Source organism: Phaethon lepturus, unplaced genomic scaffold (genome assembly GCF_000687285.1).
Source record: "Phaethon lepturus isolate BGI_N335 unplaced genomic scaffold, ASM68728v1 scaffold6329, whole genome shotgun sequence".
Lineage (NCBI taxonomy): Eukaryota > Metazoa > Chordata > Aves > Phaethontiformes > Phaethontidae > Phaethon > Phaethon lepturus.
The window spans coordinates 55868-79367 of record NW_010564150.1 but is presented as its reverse complement, the minus strand read 5'-3'; the positions used below and the strand labels follow the sequence as shown (position 1 = coordinate 79367).

Here is a 23500-nt window from a genome sequence, read left to right as displayed (position 1 = left end):
CGTCTTTCTCAATGGCATAATCACTACCTGATTTATGCACTTATTTACATTTTAATTAACTAATAAATGAATTATTTGGTTACCCTTCAACTACGTGGGGGAGTCCTGCAAGAATCAGGAGTATCCAGAAGTTCAGAATTACCATAATTATTCAAAAACCTCTATCATTTAGTGGTTAGCCAGTATCTGAATTTGGACAAGTGTTTCGATGGAAGGTGCAGGGATCCAATCCTAGACGACAATGAAATAAGCTGACTCTCATGCATGTGTCTCCTTTAATAGTCTTATTTTTTGTAAGGCCCAATGCATAAGTGTGTTGATTCTTTTCCAAAATTCTGTTTTCTGAAGTTTCTTATCATCTATAGGTGTCGCCTTGTTTGCATGTTGTATAAAAAAACTTTTTCAGAGCGTACAGCCTGCTTTTTTTCTGGCAACACAGAAAAATGACAAGACACGAACATACCAAAACTGAATTAAGTTTGATTTTTTTCTCTGTATTTAAAAAAAGACATGTTTGGAAAAACACAGAAAGTTTCAGGCCACTCCCTATAGCACTAATTATGGGCTCCAATTTTAAATAGGAATATTTGTGAGTTTATTTTAGTTTGCTTCTTTTCATGACCATGCCTATATCAGTACTTTTTAGTATCACCAGAAAAATAATTATAATAATTAAACATTTTCAAGTTCTCTTTGTGTGAGAAGCCAAAGAAAAATTATTGTATAATAAGTATAACTATAAAGAATAAATACTATGTAATTGTATAATTATTATTTTTTCAAGCACTCCCATTAAATATTTCCACATAAGTTTGGAGCAACATCTGCCAGGTGCTCTTGAAGCACACAGTGTGCACACATTCCAAAGAATCTCCATGGAATGAAAGATGGGTTCAAGAGAAGAGAAATAGTTGTCCTACAGCTTTACAGCTGTTCAGTGAGAGATCTGGGACTAGACCTGAGATATCTTGCCTGCTGCTTCAATGTCCTAATCAACAATCCACACTGATTCTTTGTGATATTTTTTGGTTATGTTGTTTTCCAACAAGCCAATTTACTTTTTACCATGTATGTTTGTTGGGTTCTTGTGCTCAAAGTCATCTTCTTTTATCACTGAGCTGCCCTAGCTCTCGAAGCCCATGACATTTGGTAGATGATCACACTGAGCTCTGAAGAAAGTTGGCCTTGGTCTGTACTCCTTTTGCTCCTTGATGTTTAGTCTCATACGCGGGTACGTTTTAGTCTTTTCTCGGTTACTTAGATTGGTTTCCTGAGGGTTTAAAACTAAATATTTGCTGATGAAATCTAAAATATTTAAAGGAAGCCAAAAATAAATGGAATTGAAGCCCTAAAACAAAAGTAAAGTGCTGGAAGCCGAGCACTAAAGCATGTTGTATTCCTTCTAGCATCCCTCAGGCTCTTGGTTTATGGTACTGTCTTTCCAGTAATCTCCCTCTGCATTCAGTGGAAGCATGATGCTGGTGTTCAAGTGGTACTTTCTTGTATAAATATTTCTTCTGCTGGGGGTTTCAGACAGAATGAATCTGTGAAATTTCTAGCTGCCCTGCAGTACATTGCCTTCAATGCAGTCATGTCTTCTCTCCTCTGAAGAGGAAATAGAAGAAACCATCAAGTTTCATTGCAGCCTCAAGTTATGTAATACTGTCTCCTAGCTCTGAAAATAACTGGAAACATCAAGATTAAAGACTAACTGTACTGTATCCTCAAATTCATCTTCTCTCAGAATGAAAGTCTTTTGGAGGAATTCCAGAATGACCTTTTCCATGCAAGACAGTTATAAAGATGTAAAAGCAAAGCTGAGAAGTGGTGTTTTATGAACTGCATTAGTCCTGTGCAGTCATTTCAGGACCAGGACATGCACAAAGCTCATTAAACAGTACTAATTTCAAGGTAGTTTTTTTAACACGTCTATGTCTGTTGTTATTTAGACCAAAAATATTAAATACTTCCTTTTCTTCTATTGTGGTATCCACCAAATAGGCCTGTATCTAATTTTCAACCACTTCTGAAATTTTAGGAAGCCTACTGTAGAGTACATAGATAGCATGTAAGTCTCTTGTTCAGCCAGTATGGGAGCAGTTCTGTCCACAGACTCATCCACTGACCACAAACAGAGCCCTAAGAGAGACTAGCTGACATGACACCATGAAGGCAACTGGTTCAGCCAAGATCTGATTACCTTTGGGAGTTGTCTGTCCCTTTTGACTGACCATTTGCTTTTAACGTTCTTATTTCAGGTACTTAATGACAGCAGTTTTTAACCTAGGTCTCAAAGTGCCACCTTTAACTTCATTCCCATTTTTACCTCTTACATTTATCTTATTACCCCTGGAGTTGCCCACACTCCCTTTTCACACGAATCCTTTGCACAGTTGTCTAGGAAGTCTAAATATGTAGACCCATGACACAGTATAAATGTTGTGCTTTATCACCCTGGTAAAACAAAAACAGCCACCCTTTTGTGCTTTTTTCCTTGATGTACACTGCTGAAAATTTTAACATGATAAAATTTATGTAGCTTTGACAACTCTTATTTCATGCAGTTTCATAATCTTGATAGTGTGTTTTATCTGAAGTACCAGTGATGAGGTGTACTTCATGCTTTAAAGTATGGAAACAAACCAGTTATTTCCAATTCTCCCTGTATGTCAGAGCATGCAGGGTTGGATGTTGCCAGGAAGTGGGTATATCATCTGGATACCTTGAAATTAATTATATATAAGATAACAATATATTTCTTACTCGCTCACGTTGGTGATTTCATTGTACCTCAAAATCTTTATTATTATAATAATAGGTCAAATATTCAAAATTGATCAAGTCATTGTTTTAAATATGCACATAGCTCTTAGTTATAGGTGTGTAAGTTTTCTGAAGCAGACAGGTTTTCCTTAGGTATTCAGATAACAACCAGACATCCAAAAAAGCCAAGGACACAGGATGCCTGACTGTGTCAGGCACAGCAAGATTTCTAACAGAACAGCACCCCAACTGCTTGTGTTGCCTGGAAATTGTGGCTCTCTACTGTCTCATGTTACTTGAGATTTCTGTCATCTTCACCTTTTCTCATGTCTTTGTTCCAATTTTCCATCACAGTGAGTCAAACAGGTTATTCATAACCATTTTGCAATATAACCACTCATAACCATTCAGCGATGAGAAACTGAGCTTTCATCCTGACTTGATGCTTTCTAGGTGGCAGGGGAGTGGGAAAGGGAGCAGAAGGTTGTGTAATTTGTTGATTATTTACACGTTGGAGGATAATGGTTCACTCACAGAAGTTGCAACCTATTACATCATGCTGCTGCCACATCTGAACACTAATCCTCCACACTAAAAATCCTCCTGTGTTTGCTAATGCCAGTGTAGTAGCTTAACTGCCTTCAAAAACAAACAAAAAAGATCAGTTGTTTGTAATTATGTCCCAAACTAGGAAAAAAAAAATGTAAATACAGAGGGTCAGTAATCCTGAGGTCATTTTCCCTTCAACCTTCTAGTATTCACTGATGGAGCCTTAGAAACAACCACACCTAAGTTTACCTTCAATCCTTCAATATATTTCCACATACTGACATTTTTCAGCAACAAAAAAATTCTTAGAGTGAATCTTGTCTCTGTGAATTCAAAGGGAAGGTGGGAACAACAGTAATAGATTTTAATTACTGTCTAGTGTCATTACATTCTTTCCTCCTATAATTAGAAACTAATGAGAAGCGGAACACATTCTGTCAAATGAACTGAGAGAACAGCACTTCAAGTGGAATGAGTGGCCAAGGACCAAACAAAATCCAGAACTGTAGGACAAAAAGTCATGGCATACATAAAGAAATTTCGTTTGCTTGGATGGCGGCAATGATTCATCTCATTTTGCAGGAGTTTTATCATCTGGAGTTGTCATTTCACACAAATACAAGCTAATTCCAGTTCTCTTCTCCCTGCTCCCACAGGAAATCAAGGTGTTTGATGTCAGGCACATTCACACACAGACACGTTACTCTTTAAAAATAGAAAAGAAAATCTCCTCACATCCCCCTGCCCTCTGCCCTGCTGTGCAATGTGGTTAGGATTCATCCTTTGCAATGTAAATTGAAAACCAGGCTTGCAGCTATCTGAATCCCAGAGATAATCTCATATAAATGGGCTATAGTGCAAGCTTTGTCAAAATATTAATATTGTTTTACCTCATTACATAATCAAGATATAATCAGAGCTTAGAAATTGATATTTAGAATTGGGGTGTAACCACTTAGTATGGTTGCTGTGCTGTACCAGCAATGACCATGAATCCCCCCATTCTTTATATAATGACCAGACAGAGCAAGTGCCAACAGTCAGGTAGAGAATGGCATCGCTTCCAAGTGCTTTAAGTCTGTTGCAAGTAAATAGCTACAATGCCATAGCAGATTTTCATTGTGTTTTATTTCACATCATGACTTCCCTATGACACAATAATGGTATTTTGCTGCTAAACCTCAGGGGAAAGAGATTGCTGAGCATTTTTTAAAAGGAAGAGACTTAATTATTTTTTGAAACTCTCTGGCCCTTACACAGTCTCAAAATTAGTCAATGAAAGAACAAAAAAGTGTGAAGGACAGAAACAACGAAAAAGGCACTTGGCAAAGGATGAGATAATGACAAGGTCTCATTGTCAGGTATCTAGGGGACAGTGTTCTTTCTGATTTTGCCTTTTTCCCAGACTTTTCATTTCTGGTTGCGGACAACAGAAAAATCTCATAAAAATCAGCTTATGATCAGCACTGTGATCAAATTTCTGTCCTATCTTTAAGAAAATTTGCTCATATGCCCAGTGATCAAATACTTCAAATGAAATTATTTTCCTGCTATATATGTGTAAACATACTGCACTGGTGAAGAGAATATCATCCATTCATGTGATAAATGACCAAATGTAGAAGTACAGTTTCATTAGTACTGAACTGGACAGACTTAAGTACTTTCTGATCTGTTGGAAGAAGGAAAAAACATCAAAAATAGGTCACTTTAGCTTGCATACAAGAGAATAACTTGAGTAAATTACATCTGAATCTCCATAGAAAATTGTGTGTTTAGACAAAATATTATGTTTTCCTTGTGCCACCATAACAATGCAAGACATTTCACTGAACCACATTTTCAGGCTGACTCAGCACCCTCACCAAGACAGTAAATGTCAGCAGAATTCCAAGTATAGACTCTGTCAAGGCAAGAAAAGGGATGGGTACAAAAGCCAAAGAAAATTCATCAGGACAAATACACCAATCTTAAACCATTTACATGAGTTTTCATCCTACATTAGACCTACACGGTACCATGTAGCCCACAGTCTGACACTGGCCTGATTTGAGCGAGAAATGTCCGACTCTGATCTCCCATTCTCCCCTTTTTCTCCCTTTCCCGGGGGCACCCATCCACAGCTGAGCAGAGCATCCACCAGAGCTCTGGTACCATCTCCTGTTCTGACATGAAAAAGAAAAGGCTTTTTCCATATTTTAACTTTTTTTTTTTCTCCACTTGTAGCAGTTTTTGGGTAACCCTGCTGCCCTCCAGTGTGCCAGAAGTGGAAGAAGGGCACACAATGTGAAGGCAATTGGTTGTTTTACAGGTGATGTCCTACAAGCTTACCAACTAGTTATTGTTACAGAATAGTAAAAAAAAAGGCACCAAACCTGACTGTTTTTTGAAGAAGGATGGATTTAGGATCCTCTTCGTCCCATTTGCTATTATTTTTATAGTCAGTACTGGTCCAGTAGGTTGGCATTTTAAAAGATAGAATTAGAAGTTCATCTGGATTCAGTAGGATTTGGGTACATAGCTCAAGCCCAGAAGTGTAAGGCAGTGAACTAATATACAGCAAGATACAATAGTGCCAGCTCTAGAAAAATGTGGTGTTTTTCACATGTTCTAGAAATCTGAATAGTGCAGACTTGGCCAACAAACCCTTTGGGTCTGGGATCATCTTCTTTTATGTGTGGGTACATCATGAAACAAACTGGTCAATAATTAGAGCCTTTAACTTCTGTTAAAATATTTTAGACATTTTAAAAAAAATTTGTTTTCAAATTCATCATGTCTTTTCTTTTAATTCAGAGAGAGAGTTTACTTAGAGTACTGACAACAATGAACTTACAACAAAGTTCCTACCTTAAGGGAGGTTATTTACAGAAATCATATGTTACTATTTTAACAGTATTTCCATGTACCATGACCAAAACCAAGAAAGTACATCTTTTCCATTAAACTATTATTTATCTATTCATTATTTTTAAAAAAACAAACAGTCCGAGCTGTAATCTCTGCCTAGCAGAAAATTAGACTGTTGGCCATGTTAACAGAAAAAGAGAGAGAGAACAAGTATGTATCTATTAGTTATTTATGAGGAAAAGAAGATAAATTCTGCAGCCACAGTTGTTCTTCATTAACAATTTATGCAGTTTATACTCATTATTTGTAGCACAAAGGTGATGTTGCTTCAGCAATATTTCCATCATACAAGAGTCGGTTTAGTTCTTACAAGCGCTCCTTTATTAACAGACCCATGGAAGTCAGTTTTGTCATTTGAATGTTTGTGTAAACACTCAATGGGGAGAATAATTAGAAATTTTTAAGATTTGTTTTTCCACTGGCAGACTTGCAACCATTTCTCATTCCTATTCCGAGGTGATAGTGCCCTCTTGTGGCATGAATTTTTTAATGTGCTTCTTTCCTATGCATACTCCATCCAGAAAGATGAACTGGATAGGGTTTCCCGTATATAAACAAATCATTTATTTATGTACTTGCTTATATGAATTAGGTTTGAGAAAAAGCTTAATTTCTATCCATGTTTTCATATGGTTTTCTAAATAAATCTTTTAAAAGGTCTTGCTCTTTTCTGTACGGTTTCTGTGTAAAATTAGGAGAGAAAAACACGTTGGAAATCTGGACAGCTGGTGCATATCTGGGTCTGTATGAATCCAATGCGGTTGCTACTGTCTGCGCTAACAAAATTGTGCCTATTACCATATAAACAGTGACCTACATTAATCCTCATTGCTAGTCATTTGATCAATCCTTAAAGAACAAATGGTGGCCTGAAATTTTAGGATAGTTTGGCTCATACATTACTCTTATCATGTCTTTTTTTTCTTGGCAGTTTCACAAATCCACGTAGTAGAGGAAACTTCAAGTTTTAAATAGATATAATAAGGATACTTGATAGCATTTTTCTGCCAATTATTGATTCATCATCAATATTCTCCTATATAATTTGTGTTCTCTACAGATTTTTACGTTTTAGGCATAAAAAGCACTAACTTATAAACATTTTAAGAATTATTAAAATACACATTGATTTTCATACTACTAAACACTGGCAAAAATATTTAAGGTAACCAAATACTCAAGGAAAATCCTGTTCAGACCCTGGGGTAGAACACATCCAGTTCCTGGGGGAGAATAGCCCCACGATGATGGTCCCTGACACCATGGAGGCAGCAGGAGGTCAGAAGCTCATGTGCTTTATACTTTCAGCACACAGAGAAATTCTGGACATGTTAGGTAGTAAATGGAACAAATGGAACAAATAAGGTTTGAGAAGAACACAGCCACATCTACGATCCATCGATTTTTGCTGTACCCTTCAGAGTGGTGCATAGCTTTGTAAGAAAGAGAGAGAGCATGAGGCTAGTCAGAATAAAGTCATCTTATAAACTGTCAAAAAACTTCTTATGTCTATGGACACATGTCTATGCATACATTGGTTGTTTTCCAAAACTTTTAACTTAGCCATGAAAGATTTTCACAGAAATGCCAACATGTAAAAAGGCCAGCCCTTCACCTACTCAAATGTCCCTGTTCAAAACTTAAGCTGTTACAAATATTTAACAGAAAAGAAACAATGACTTTTCTCTGCTCCAAAACTATCTACGAGAATGAACTGAAATGACACATACAAATAGCTTGACCAGGTGGCCAACATATAATTTTTGAAGCTCTTCTGTATTTCTTTAATATTTTAAATCTAGCAGTGATTTAAACAACAGAAAACAGTTGAATCTTATAATAGTAAGTGTGAGACAATCTCAGCTATAAGTGTTGCCAACCTGAACTATAATTAAGACACCAATTTCCTGGGATGTTAGAAAGCTGTTCTTTTCTCTAGCATTTGTACTAGCTTCCAAATCACTTCTGAGTACAAATTAGAGGCTTGTTTCCCCAGTACCTTACACTTTGCACAGTCACTTAAACATGCGTAAAGAGAGTACTAATGGGTATAATTTCCCATTCACTTCACACAGGTATAAATGATTCCACAACCAGGAAGCAATGGAAAAATCACACCCACTGTGCTGATTAAATCAGTTAAGTGCAGTGTACATTCCCCCTAGCTGTGCTTCCTGGCATGACTAATTCCTCCTATTGAACCTTTGGGACTTAAGACAGGACTTATGCACAGATGGTTCCTCAAATCAGGAATTCACTTCTACTGTCTAACACAGCCTGAATCCTGGTATTCAAATTACTGTGTCACACAAATGTATGATAGGAGGAGCTTCCCAATTTTGAAGGTTCAAATAGATGAGTCTGTGTAAATTAGAATGGCACAGGACTGTTAGAAATAAGAATTTTGTAAGGGCTTACTAAGGTCGTGATCACTGGATACTGATGGTATGCATCTTCTTTTCAAAATATCTCCTACTCTAGAAGTGAATTAATGCCCATGCACTTTCTCTGTGTGCAGCAAGGATTATTGCCGCGAAGAGAAATCTTCAACTTCCCATTCAGAATAGCAGTATGAAGATGCTGTGGCTCAAGTCAGAACCCTTAAAGTGAAATATACATATTCAGAGAGAGAGAGAGATGAGGTCCAGATAAATTAAGGATGAATTATTATGCTCTTTGACATAGTAAGATTATTTTTTCTGGGGAAATTTTGTATTTCTTTAAAAAGTCAAGATTTTCTAGGTATTATTTTCTAGACATATGTAACAGTTATATACACCTTTAATGGGCAGCAGGACTGTAAGGTCTCTGGTGAAAGGATAAGTAATCCAAAATCTTCTAATTAGGGTGCCAAACGTGAAGTACTTCAGTATGCTGTCTTACAAAGATACTGATACTGCCAGGTTGCATTATTATTCATTTCTAGAAAAATCCAAAAGTATATTAGCCCTCCAAACAGCAGTCTGGCCATCTGAGAAGTTTATTGCTGCAGTAGACAACACTGGATAAACAAGAGCCAGAGCGCAGGGGAAGAGGATGAATAACGAAAAGATTATCAATTTGCCAGGTGAGACCTAATGAATGACACTGTGCTAAGGATCAAGTCTAGCCTTTTTTCACTAAAATAACATCTTAGTTTGACAGCTTCATGCAGGCATCACACCAGGAGTGAAAAATCACCTCAGGCACAGAGATAATCTGAAAATAACAGAGTATTTAAGCTGGTCCCAGCTAAAGAGCAGAGAAGTCCATGAATAGAGTCAGAACAAACAAATGTGGGTAAAAACAGGGCTGGGGCAAGATTCTGTCATGGAAGCGTGATTAAAGCAGAATACTGTCAGGCTCACATTCCACAGAGGACGTTTTACATTTTGGATGTACGTGTTATGACAACTAATACTAGGTCCTGAACTGCACATCTTTGGTTTTGCATTAACTTGTATGCTCAGAGTAATCTTCTTATTCAACATCTCAGAAGACCTGCTGTTACATCGTTCCAACAGCACTTACACAAACTAAGCAGTACCAGCAACATGCTTCTCTGGAGCATCCCACCACTTAGTCCTGTTTTCCTTAATTCTTTGTTTACAATTGTTCATATTACTTCAAGGCTAGAAGAGATATTTGATGCATTACAGAATTACTGGCTTGCCTTGTCTTGGCATTTCCTAACTTATATTTGTTGTTCTTACTCTTACCTTGAAAAAAAACTCATTAGTACATCCCACTTCCCAAATTCCCAACCAAGCAAGGTAAGAAATAAACAAAACACCTCTCTGTGGTATTAACATTATTCCTTTCTTTAGAACAATTCTCTGAAATAAGGGAATTTATTCCACAACACAACAGTGTCTGTAGCACCAGCAGGTTTTCAGATTAGAAAGCAACATGTAATTTAAAAGAATTTATGCATCCTTGAATGATTCTTCACACTGGTCAATTCCACAGTGCGTGGCAAGTTATAGTTGGTACTGAAGTTTTTACTTCATCTGATTTAACTTCTCAATTAGTAGAAACCTTAGAGGCCATATAAAGTATATAGGGCCTCTTATTTCCTTGAGATTTCAGTAAAGTGTTTCCAGTTCTACAAGGCATGAGAAATAAGGTCTTCCAGAATAATACTGTGGACTTTAAGTATCAGAAGTTGATAGAGTGTTTCCTATGGATATCATTCTGGAGTATTTTGAATTTTTTTTTTTTTTACACATATATCCATTAGGGAAGAAAGTCTGCATAAAGGAAGGTGTAATAACAATTGTGAGGGTTGAACAAAATCTAGAACAATTACATCACTTTTTAACTTTTTGGAACATGTTAGCAGAGATATGCTATTTCTAAGCATAAGTGGTGAAGAAGTCCAGTATTTTTTAAAAAAAAGCAAAAAAACCCAAACATCAGAAAACCAGAGAGAATTGTGTTCAATTAGACATAAAATGCTTCCACCTGGAGCGTCTCCAGTTTGTGTAGTGAATGCTCTGTGGCAGGACACTGCTGTTGCTCTATGGAAATGGGTTGTCCTCTGAAGTGCATGTTTGAGAAGACAGAGAATTCAGAGTAATGATTCATTGTTGCTGAATGGATTGAGGCCTTTACAAGGTAGTTAATATTTTAAAAGCTCTTTTGCATTATATTTTTAAGAAAAAAAAGATTTATTTTAAAATAATGCATAAAATGTTGTAAAAATATTATTGTAATAGCTTGTTGTATTAAAAACACTTCTTGAATTAAGGGAAAAATCCAAACAAGTCTCCATGGAGACCACATGATCACCACCAAACTTTCTAGAAAAAAAACACAATGAAACAACGTATGTGGAAATGGTCTATATAATGGAAGGACTGAGGCTACTCTCTCTATATACAGATATATGTATATTCATACATTATCCACGTCACCATTTGGCTTGGTTTGCATACACTGTTACTAAACAAGGACAATGCATGAAGTCTTAACAGTCTGCCTTGGTCTTGGTCATGTGGATTTATCCAGTTTGTTTTCTCAGCAAAGGTGCCGAGTTCTGCATTTGACTAAAAGCTGTAAGGAAGTGCTGGCTTGTGTACTAGATTCTGATATTTTTGTTCTGTTAAATAAAAGATCCTACAAGGCAAAAGTGCTACAACTACCAAAACAGTTGTGCAAGATGACCTGTCCAAGTACAGGACAAAAAAGTCCTGTCCAAGTACAGGACAAAAAATATGGAGAAAGTAGTAAAAAATATGGAGACAGTAGCTACGTAGGATCAGATATACCTGTTCAGCTACTCCGAAAGAGTCTATAGCAGTTGCAGCTTCAGGAAAAGATGCAATAACACAAAAAAAAATCTGATCTTTAAATTTAAATTCTGAGCTACTATTTTGTACCTTTTTACATTCTCATCGATGTTTGGGTTTATATTTCACCTCTTTCTTCTGATAACTTTTTGTTTCATTAAAGTAATATAATAACACTGAGCATGAAAATTGCTTTCTCCTTAAAGCTGTTTGTATAGCAGTAATACAGCTACTACTTCAAGTAATCTCTACCATAGTAGAGCAGGAAAAAAAAAATTGAAATACCAATACTATCAATAGCATATATGAAGGTGAATGAATAAAAAAAATTGACAAAATTATCACTTCTCAGGAAATTAATACACAATCTAAAGAGATCAAGAATGAGTCATACTGTAATTTTATGGCTTCAGTTTTACAGTGTTCCTGATCAGTGGTGGTTTTTTGAGTTTGGGGTTTTTTTGTGGTATATGAAGGACATACACATACAATGCAAACTTATCTGTGAATTAAGGGGATAATCAGACTGTAGGTATTAAAATCATTTGCTCATGTTCAGCCATATCTCCTTGTAAACCACACATATATAATTTGTTTGGTTTAATTATAACATAATATAATTAAATTAAAACCAATTAATTCCTGGGATATGGACATTGACATTGAAAAAAATATTATCACAAAGAAGCGTCAGCTGAAAAATGATCACTAAAGTTTCTTCTGTGACCAGGTTCAAAGGGATTATTCTGGGGGAAATTAAAATTTTAATTATGCCTGAAAACAGAGAACTCAATGTTAAATAAAGGTACTGATCTAAGCAGAATACACATTAGCTACAGAGTCTCTTTGATAATACTGGAAAACTATCTCACTCTAAAGTTGCAAATCCTATTCTGTTTCTGTTTAAGATTTCTCTTGACTGCATTTCACTGAACAGCAATGAAGTCTTTTGTAGCCTGGGGTTCTGTAGTTCCCTTCCAGTCAAGATGTCCCAGGAGTCCTGTAATCTGAAGTAAAGATGAGAACTAGGTTTTTTTAGTTTAGAAAAAAATACATCAAAAAATGAAGCTTTGCTGTATTCCAGTATCCAGATGGAATAGTTTGAGAGGGGAAAAAAATCTGGAAAAAGAATCATGAAACTATTTAATGGGAATGTTGTGTTATACACACCAGAGTAACATATAGCCTGGCGTTTTGGGGCAGCTGAGATGTGGGTTCAAATCCTTTTAGAAGAAATAATACAACAGAATATCTGCAGACAAATAAAAAATTAATTATTGACACAGCCTAGCCCTGAATAGTTGAGAACATGAATAATTTAGAAAGTACATCTGAAAGCATGCATTATTTGAGAGCAGAGCTGAGAGCACGCTGACAGGGACAGCATGGTGACTGGAGGTTTGCTGGACCACCACCACTCAGTTTCCCTAAGAGTACTATACCAGGCATTTGCAAGTTATGAGGAATGACTTGGGTAGAAAGAAGCCTGCTCTGCTATGCAAGGGAGGTTACCCTTAAAACCTTGAAGTACAAGTTACCTAAGTGAACCTGCGATACTCTTTACTCTCATAGCGCGGAAAATCCACCAGTTCTTGAGCTATACCAGTGTTGAAGAGGTATGCATGTATTTGCCATCAGTACATCTGGTGAATCAGGCTAATCTCTATACCCCAGACATAGAATAAGAAAACCCTAGCTATTATATAGAAATTCTGTGGGTTTTTTTAACATATTATTCTATCTCAGTATGCTTTTATTTTACAGGAGACTATGTAGTCATGTCTGTTTACTTCAACTTGAGCAGGAGAATGGGTTATTTCACTATTCAGACCTACATTCCCTGCACACTTATTGTTGTGTTGTCCTGGGTCTCTTTCTGGATTAATAAGGATGCAGTTCCAGCCAGAACATCACTGGGTGAGTTGTTTTTTCTTCCTGCTTATATTCAAGCATTATGATGTTTAATTGACACCTCTGTGGATCATCAGTTTGTAAATATAAGAGGAGAGACAATTTCACACCAGCTCTCCTTGTTTAAACAGATGTCATGATTTCCAAGGAATAACACAGCCTAAACCATATTTGCATCTCTTCCTTTTTACTATGTCAGATCCTAACTCTGAGTATCGTAGATTGCCTATGATAAAACCTCTTATATCTTTTCTGATGACAGCAGTATTTTTTCATAAACATTAAGAGGACAGGGAATATTGCTGCATTAGAGGTAGGGACGTATTAGTTTTATTTGCTCTACTTTCATATCACGGTGACTAGCAATACAAATGAAATAAAGAAATTGATTCCAAGAAGGAATCAATCTTTCTGGCTGTCTGCATGCCGTAGTGGTAAAAGGAGGAGAATGTAGTACCCTGACTTCTACTTTAGAGACCAAAATCAAATGTAGACTTCAGGCCACAAAAATCAACTGAACTTGGTAGCGTCTAAAATCCTATACATGAAAATGTGACATGCAATTAATCAGAATTAGTAATTTCTACACATTTTTGGGCCCCTCACTACACGAAGGATATTGAGGTGGCTTACGCATGTCCAGAGAAGGGCAACGAAGCTGGTGAGGGGTCTGGAGCACAAGTCTTATGAGGAGCGGCTGGGGGAACTGGGGTTGTTTACTCTGGAGAAGAGGAGACTGAGGGGAGACCTTATCGCTCTATACAACTACCTGAAAGGGGGTTGTAGCGAGGTGAGTGTTGGTCTCTTCTCCCAAATAACTAGTGATGGGACGAGAGGAAATGGCCTCAAGTTGCGCCAGGGGAGGTTGATATTGGATATTAGGAAAAATTTCTCCACCGAAAGGGTTGTCAAGTATTGGAACAGGCTGCCCAGGGAGGTGGTGAAGTCACCATCTCTGGAAGTGTTCAAAAAACGTGTGGATGTGGCACTTCGGGACATGGTTTAGGGGGCATGATGGTGTTGGGTCAATGGTTGGACTTGATGATCTCAAAGGTCCTTTCCAACCTTAATGATTCTGTGATTTAGCAGATGTTCCACAAATAAATTAAGAGAGACACCGAAGTAACCTTGCTTGTGCAAAGCAGCTGTAGCTGTAAGAATTAGCAAAGTAGAAACATTCACCTAAAGAAAGTTAAACACGTTTTCTACTCTGCATTAAATCCATACAAGTGAGAAACATTTTATTTTCATATTCTTCATTCTCATTTCTTCCCAGAACTACAGCACAGAGCACTGGAGTGCAAGATGAGGGACAGCATTTTCATTCTAGAACTCCCTTGAAACAAACAAAGGAATATAGGACCAGTGGTTCCCATGACAAAGTTTTAAATGTTTTATTGCCATTTTCACATAACCTCGCACAAGAGGTTATAAAAATCTGCTTTAAAGAACTATAAAATTAATAAAGGCTTTCAGCTCTTATTTTAAATTTTACTTAGCTATAAAAAAGTTAAGTCCCTCAGTTGAGAATTAGTCTATTTGTACCACTGAGAAGGTAAAACCAGTGGTATGAAATTTGCCATATAAGATGTGATGGATTTTAACCGTTCTGATGCATTTTTAATGTTCTTCACATAATAGTACAGGGAATAATGTTCTGAAAGGAGAAGGGATGGTGAGGCATGTCACTACTTCTCAGTTATAGACTACACTTCACTTACGAAGGCCAGAAGAGATACTGTTCTGGCACAGAGAGACATCTGACCTCACAGTGCTACAATTATAAGGAGCCCTGAGAGACTCTCCTTTCCAGCTTTATATGCAAGAAATCACTTAAATCGAGCAGAAGATAATTTGTGTGGGGCTAGGATCTTTTGCATGCAACTAGAATGCATTTAGGCAGGAGAAAAGAAACAGTTTTATTTCTTTATGTAGCACACATACAAATCTCCACACATTTTGTCCTGAAGTTCCAGCTGGATCACATGCCTTCTTAAGAATTTTCATTAATTTCTACCTCATATAATGGCTGCAGTGTCTCTTACTGACACTGGTATCATTACCTTGCAACTAAAAATAAGCAAAACTTATGGCAACAGCACAAAAAGTTTGAGATTGGTCCTGAGGTTAATTTGAAGAATGGAGTAAAGCAATTTTTATTCTCCACCATAATTTTCTCGCTCTGACACAAGTTCTCCTCTCTCTAGCTCTGTTTAAGAGTTTGAGCACACAAAGCCACAAAACTGAATGTCTCAATTAAAAATAAAGGCCACCTAAAAGTAAACTACAAAACTAAAAAAAAAATTAAATTTCTTAGAATCAGAATCCATCTAACCGAAGTATTCTGCAGAGCAGCACTTGCAGTGACCATGAAAAATGTTTCACACACTGTGTTAATCCTCAAAGCTCTCACTAAATACACATTTCACTGTTGGGATGTCCCATTTAATATCTTTGCTATATGTTTGAACTCCAGGCATACTTCAAAACCAGTCAGAGAGATACAACTGGCAAAATCAGTTTGTTACCTGAAGTAATAATATTTCTGTTGTTTTCTATCTATCTCCCAGGTATTACAACTGTCCTGACAATGACCACCCTAAGTACAATTGCTCGTAAATCTCTTCCCAAAGTCTCCTATGTGACAGCAATGGATCTTTTTGTGTCAGTCTGCTTTATTTTTGTTTTCTCTGCATTGGTGGAATACGGAACTTTGCACTACTTTGTCAGCAACAGAAAGCCGAGCAAGGATAAAGACAAAAAGAAGAAAAATCCAGTATGTATATTTTTGCCAGCAAAAAATCTCTCTTTATGCTTGTACTTTCTTTTCAGGTTTTGCTATTACATATATACTCTTCCTTTGTATTAATAAGAATGCAAACATTCACCTTGAGAATGAAAAGCTCATATATTACAGCTGTCTGGATGCCAGAGAAACTAATTTCTCAGAATAAGGATCCTTTTAACCAAAGTGTTCTGCAAATCATAAGTATCACCAAACCCATTATTTATGTTCTAGGTAGAGCGCTGGCTGTGACCTTTATGGAACTGTCAGTTTCTCTGCCTTAGCTTTAGCTGTATTGTCTGCCATTAACTTATGTCTGTATTACTGACATGACTGTTTTTCTTATTATCAAAACTACAGTTAAACTTTTATATTCACACTAGAGTGTGCTTTTTCGAATTTCCCCTTAAGCATCTGTTTCCTTTTCATTGTTTCCTTATCTTCTTTTTCGTGTATTTCTTACCTCCTTTATCTACTTCTCAGCCTTAGAAAGTGATTTGGCTAGCAGTTTACAGTGTTACTTATGGATGCATGCTACACAGTAATAAAAAATGTGTGTAATAGCCACAATAAAAAAAACCTTGGAAATACCTTCAGTAGGGGTTTAGGATTTTGCTCAGACAGGGAAAAAGTTGGATTTGATCACAGGCCTCTCTTTTGGTCAAAAGAAAGAGGCGCTTCTGGAGGGTAATAGGTCCTGGCCTGTCTTCCTGCATGTGTGTGTTTCACAGTCAATTAAAGGAGCAAAGGCTAACTACCTCAAGTTTAGTTGTCTCACTTAAGGTTGCCCATATAAAGGCAGATTACTTGTTCTTTACATTACTTATCTGTGAGCATTTGGGGACAAACAGAACTATAAATGATTGCCTGGATCCTAATCATGAAGTCTAAAAAATTTAAAAGTAGAATGTTCAGGACCCAGCCTGCAGGTAAAAGGAATTTTTCCTAACAATGTTTTTATAAACTGTGAATGGTCTCTTTCAAAACAGTTAAACGTAAAAGACTGGAATCCCCTGGGAATGTGAAAAGATCTAAATGGAGTTTGATATCTTATGTCTTTGGTCCAGATGTAGTTACAAGACACTGACAAGTCAAAAATGTGGGGGTTTTATATTACAGACACTTGTTTAAATTGCTAATATCCCAACCTTTCTATAAATCAGTTCTCTTTGACTTATTGTGTTTTAGAAACATATTTTTAATTTACATTATTTTTGTCTCTTTCTTTCTTTCCTTCCTTTCTTTAATTTAAAACAAAACCCTCTGATTCTCTTTTCTGTCTACAAAATGAAAGCTTCTTCGGATGTTTTCCTTCAAGGTATAATGTTTTTTGGAATGGAAATTCACTGCATGCAACTGCTGAATTTAACTATTAGAGCTTATATGATACTGGTCTTTTGTTGTTTTGGGGGGTTTTTTTGTTGTTTTTTTTTTTTTTTTAAAAAACGAGACATCTAAGCATTCTACTCAAGGTAATTTCCTAATTAAGTAGAATGGTTACATATTTCTACACAATTTATAGAGTTGATTCAGCAGCTCAAATACTGATTCACTGGGGTTCTGAACTTACCTAAGTTCAAGAGTGACCAACATTATTGGATCGCATGAATTAAGAGAGTTTAATGTTAAAACAATTCTGCTCCCCTTTTTCTCAATTTGCCATGGGATCCAATAGCACCAGCTACACCAGAAACCTGCAATATACCCTTTTAGAACTCATCTCTGACCCTACGTTACTAACCTTTGTGATTTCACTCCAAATTACAAAACCAAATCTGTTCTGATGTTCACCTGAACAAAATGCAGTGTCATCACCAATTACTCAAATGCTGTTCCTTATGCAGAAAGGACAGAGTTTTGAAAGGGTTTAAGATGCATATATATTTTTTAATGCTGTCCCTGGATCAACACACTCTTAGCAAATTAGCAAATACATCTAGCTACATTCCACATCTAAACCTTCTCTTCATTCAGAAATGCACGTATTTCATTAAAAAAAAAAAACAAAACACACAGAGAAAAAAAGAAACCACATAAAATAAAAGCCAAGAAATTTACATACTTATTGAATGGAATTGTTATTTTAGCCTCGTAACTAGCAGCAGGAAATTTCAATAAGGAATATGTTGAACCTTGTAGTTGGTGAACATTAGTAGATGGTGAACTGCATATATTCAAACAATTGGAGAATTTTATAGGGATTCTCCTAACCTTATTCAAAAGACCCAGTTTTTGCCTTCTTTCCTGTATATATATTTGCTCCTCTCTCAACACGAACCAGCCCCATATTAAAATCCTGCATTTCCAATTGGTTATATTTCAGTTCCTCCCATGTGCAATACACAAATTGCCTTCAGATATCAAGCAGCTATGTAAAATCTAAAACACAAAAGAAATTAAAAATACCATCAGTTACATTCCTGAATGTTTCCTTTAACCTCTAACGTTTACTTAGTTTGGCTTTAAAGCTAATTGTCTACAGCTGTTAACTTTATATTGATTTATGCTGCTTTCCTGTAAAGCTAGTATATGATGCAAGCTGATTTGAGTAAGTGCAAAGTAATACTACCATTAAGAACTCCTCAGCAATTTCCCATGTACCCCACGCAGAACCATCACTCACATGTGTGTGATTAGACATTAGTCCTTGTCTCCCTGTCGGTCTGGCAGTAACAGTGTCTCTCCCTCCTGCCATCTTTTTCTCTTTTTGCCACTCCAACTTAGGCACCTACAATTGACATCCGGCCTCGATCAGCTACTATTCAAATGAACAATGCTACACACCTCCAAGAAAGGGATGAAGAATATGGGTACGAGTGTCTTGATGGCAAGGACTGTGCCAGTTTTTTTTGCTGTTTTGAGGATTGTCGAACGGGAGCGTGGAGGCATGGAAGAATACATATCCGCATTGCCAAAATGGACTCCTATGCCCGCATCTTCTTCCCAACTGCCTTCTGTCTCTTTAACCTGGTGTATTGGGTATCATATCTTTACCTTTAAAAGCAGAAGGATATCAGTGATATGAGCCTTACTCACTGAATTTCTTAGAGAGATGGTTTCCTAAGTCCACTTGAAGTATTTATGACGTGCTTTATAGTGGTCTGAATTCTTTAGTGCCATAACCAGGTCAATATCAATCATATCATTTGTCCAAAAAATGCCATCAGGTTATTGTGAATTAAATGTCCATTCAACATGCCAAAATAATTTGAAGTAAGAATCATATAAACAGGTAATATACAGCTGTACCTGCTGGAATAGAGAGTAACAGAGCAGACAGGGCAAGGGGAGCATGGCAACATCACTAAATAGTTGGTACTTCTATTTCAAGCAGGAGTGAGAGAGAGAATTCCCAGGTAAAGTGCTGTACAGTTTGTTAATAATGGCTATAATTATGCTATAGCTTTATTCTTTGTGGGCTTTTCTTTTTGGAAGAGTCATCTCTCACTTTGAATAGGTATTATTAAGCTAGGAAAGTAACTTCTACTCCCACCAAGATAAAAATAGTCCTTTCCCTTTGCCATCCCTTTAAGAGCACATGTACAATGCTGTAAATATTTCAATACCTTGTAGTATATAAAGTCTAGTGCATGCATCTCTTGGGGGCCAAAATAAATGAAACAAAGGTACCATAAAGTTTTGTCTTTTATTTGGTGTCTCTGGATGTGCTACTGTAATTGAAATGTGGACAATTTTTTTTTCCTTGAAAATTTATCCCTTTCCCTCATGCATGGAAGATCCAAGCAGAAAGCACTTTCATCTAAGACATTAGAGAAGCCTTAAGGATTCAAATAAATAACGTGTAGACAAATCTGTATGGCCAATATAATAGCTCATAAAGTATATTGTATGTGTCTGCTGCAGTTTGTAGCCTTCATTTTCCATTGATAATGTTGCTATATTTCAACTGAATTTCCAGTAATTATACATTGCTAGACCAGTTTCTGAATTTAATCCATGTGCTTCTATTGTTTTTTTGCCATGTTAACCTCTACTTTATTCCTTACACAAGTGTTTGTGGGTTTGTTGGGGTTTTTTTTATTCTTTAATCCAGTCCAGGAAATAGCTTTTATTCTAGACATTATTTTTACATAAGAGCTTCAAGTTCATTTCAAAACATTAGATTTTATATTATATATACACATATGATTCTCTGCCCATTCATGTCCTTGATCAGCAATAGTTGTTGTCAGTGCTGCTTTTCACTCGGTAAAAGTACCTTTACTAAAACAAACCTTTACCATGGCTAGCACACAGTTTATAGTTAGCCTTGAAAATAAAAGGGAACAAAGGGTGTCTTGGCTACTAAATCACATGTATGCAGTTTGTGTGTATTTAAAACCTTCAACCCACCTGGGTGAATCTTGAAAACCATTTATCTATTGGTTTTCAGAACCTGTATGATGCTCAATTATGCAACCTTAAGCACATGTAAATACAACTTTTTTTTTTGTCAAAGCTGTAAAATGTCACCTCCAGGAAAGTGGGCTTGCAGATTGAAAAGGGAGATATATAACTTATCATTACAGAATTATTAATACCTAAAATGGAGGAAAAGGAAAGTTTTACAATGTTTGTATAGTTTTAGAAATAAAAATGTGTAAAAAAGGAATAACTCTTGATCATCAATTGCTCCTTGTCCAATGTATTTGACAACATTTTAATAAAGGAATTGCACACACCTGTGGACTTTTTCCAATAAAACTGCTGCACTCAATTCCAGTTTTCTTGTGATTAGTTTGTTAAAAGCATGCTTCAAGGACTAGACTGCTTGACTAGTTTGATTAATCAGCTGCCTAAATATAAGTGATTATAATCCTCATAACCCTCTGCATTGTCTCATTTTGTAGTCAAATGGCTCACTCATATAACTTTCAAAGATGGAGACTAAATCTTTAAAATAATTTTGAAGATTATCTTAGTCTTAAAAAAAAAATTCAAAAAAATCACTGAATTGGAAGTATCCTAATGAAGAAAGATAACCTTAAACTACTTAAAGTAGAGAGTGTCTCCACTCCCTGATTGAGCACCAATCATCTTTTACATGGAAATGTGTTTCCCCTGGTGCCAGAGAGATCACTAATTTTTGTGGGTTTTGTTGTGTTTTCCCCTGCCCCCCCTCAGTGGTCAGTGATCTAACAGCTTTCTGTTAGTTCCTTAGAGTTAATAAGAGTGGCTGATGTTATACATTTAAGGTTTCAATTTTTACTTGGATCTTTTCCCTGTTACCAAGTGTGTTTTATTTACAGATCGTTATGAATCTCAGCCCAAACCAAGACCTTTTATTTGCTCAGTCCAAGTGCATTTCAGTTAACATATTTAGAATTTTTTTCAAGGTCTGTCAAATTAAGGATTCAGTGACACTAAGTACTTCACCCTAGTGGAGCCATCAGATTGCAAGTGCCTATAAAAACCTGTGACACTGAAGAATTGGATATAATAATGAGGAACAAATGACCAGATCCCTCACTTGTGCAAGTTGGCCTTCTCCTTCCCGCAAGGGAAGAGTTTAGTTAAAGATTGATATACCCCCATCTCAATAATGCAAACCACACAAAATAGAGCAGCATGCCACACCTGCAGCTAAGGAATTGACTGAACTTTTCTCACCATATATCACTACACGAAATAAAGGAAATAAGCCCTTAGTCATTACCCAACACTTCAGCTCCTGCCACACTTATTTCGGTGATTTGTTATTTTCTCCTGGGGAAAACGGATGAAATTCAAAAGAACAGTTCATGGTGAAACATGTAATTTCCAGTCATAAAATGACATCAAAGCACAATCTAGTGCTAACTAAACAAAAAGTGTAGTGTTCCTCTGAAGAGAGATTATATTAGCTACTCCACACAGAATCAAAAGACAACCTTTGTACTGTAAAGCCAGACTGCCACCACAGCAAACAAAATAACAAGCAACATAGCACTTTGGTGTGATGAAGGTTATTATTCAGAAGAACACTGCTCAGAAACCTATCTATGTAGACATACTCACACATACATACTATATAAAATATTATATTAATGTATACACTATACATATTAACTCTTGGTTTTATTCTAGGGAAGAAACTCACTCCTGATGCAACAGATCTGCTGAAATGTTTTCAAGCTCATCACATTGCAGAAAGCTATTACTGCTCTGGGGTATGCCTGAGGATGCTCAGATGGTCATTAAGAGTTTTGTCAAGTATACACTAGTGGCACAATTATTTACTTGCTATTTATATTCCAAGAGTATGTAGATGTCCTGACTGAGACAGGGCATTGTTGTCTCAGTGATTATGTTATATACACATATCAAAAGAGAATACTCCCAAAGCGTTTATAAATTTTTATACATTTATAACATTTACAAACTCCAGTTTGTAAATAAAGAGCTGGTATTCAGAGAGATAATGTGTCTCAACAATAGTTCTCCTATTTTCCATGTTAGGCAACCACAAAAGACTGTATTTTAACTAGCCAGTACTGAATAATTTTAACCTCTGTACAAAACAAAATGCTAAAGCTCCTAAGGGTGCAGTTCCCAGCATAGACTATAGACACACACAAGAAAAGGCAAAAAAAAGAGCAAGTGGTCTTTTTCTTTAATACACTCATTTCTGCCTCATTTTCCCACAGTCATATAAATCTATCTAACATGAATGGACTAGTCAAATATACTATGTGTATCAGTTTCAATGACACACCTATAGCAGCAAATATTAGCATATATTGGAGGTCCAAATATTTGGACCTCCTTCCTCCTGCACCGCCTCCAGTCTAAAAACATGGATAGAAGAAGGAAAAAGAACAGTTATAAAATACTCAAGCAAGTGAATAATGTGAGAAATGAAACAAGAAAGCTTTGTTAGCTGCACAAAATTTAGTAGATAGCATTACTTTACATAGAACAAAAAAAAAAGCATTGTGAAAATATAGTTTTAGATTATCTGCCTTACGACAAAATCTGGGTTTTGTAGGATCATGGTAGAGATGAGCTGTAAAATGGGATTTGAAAGAGGATTAGCAAGGATTTTTTCAGGTTTTCTAAACTGTTTCTCATGCTACAGAGGAACAGCAGGACTAAGTAAGAAAGTCTTTGTGGGAGAAGCTGGTAGTTGAGGAATGAAATAAGGCATGACTATGACAGAGGCTGAAGTCAATATTGAGCTGACCTGCTCTACCCAGCCTGCAGCTGAGAACTGAATTAGAGAAGCAAATTAAAGAAACCTTTTGCAGCTGGAAGAATCAAGACTCTTATTTTAAGTTAAGGGATCCCAGGCAGAATCTAGTAAGTATGAACACAAGAAGAAAAATAAAAATAT

At 36.4% G+C, this 23500-nt stretch overlaps 1 protein-coding gene across 1 annotated transcript in view; it reads left to right on the top strand.

Annotated features, from left to right (window-relative positions):
• The window catches only part of GABRG2 (gamma-aminobutyric acid (GABA) A receptor, gamma 2), a gene marked incomplete at its 5' end in the record, with an annotated part of 48512 nt that extends 28869 nt beyond the window's left edge, over positions 1-19643 (top strand). The window contains 4 exons of the mRNA XM_010294780.1: positions 13257-13409; positions 15974-16179; positions 17483-17506; positions 18913-19643. Of these exons, the coding sequence (XP_010293082.1) occupies positions 13257-13409; positions 15974-16179; positions 17483-17506; positions 18913-19188 (659 nt within the window). The remainder of the gene's footprint in view (positions 1-13256; positions 13410-15973; positions 16180-17482; positions 17507-18912) is intronic.
• Positions 19644-23500: the final 3857 nt, after the last annotated feature.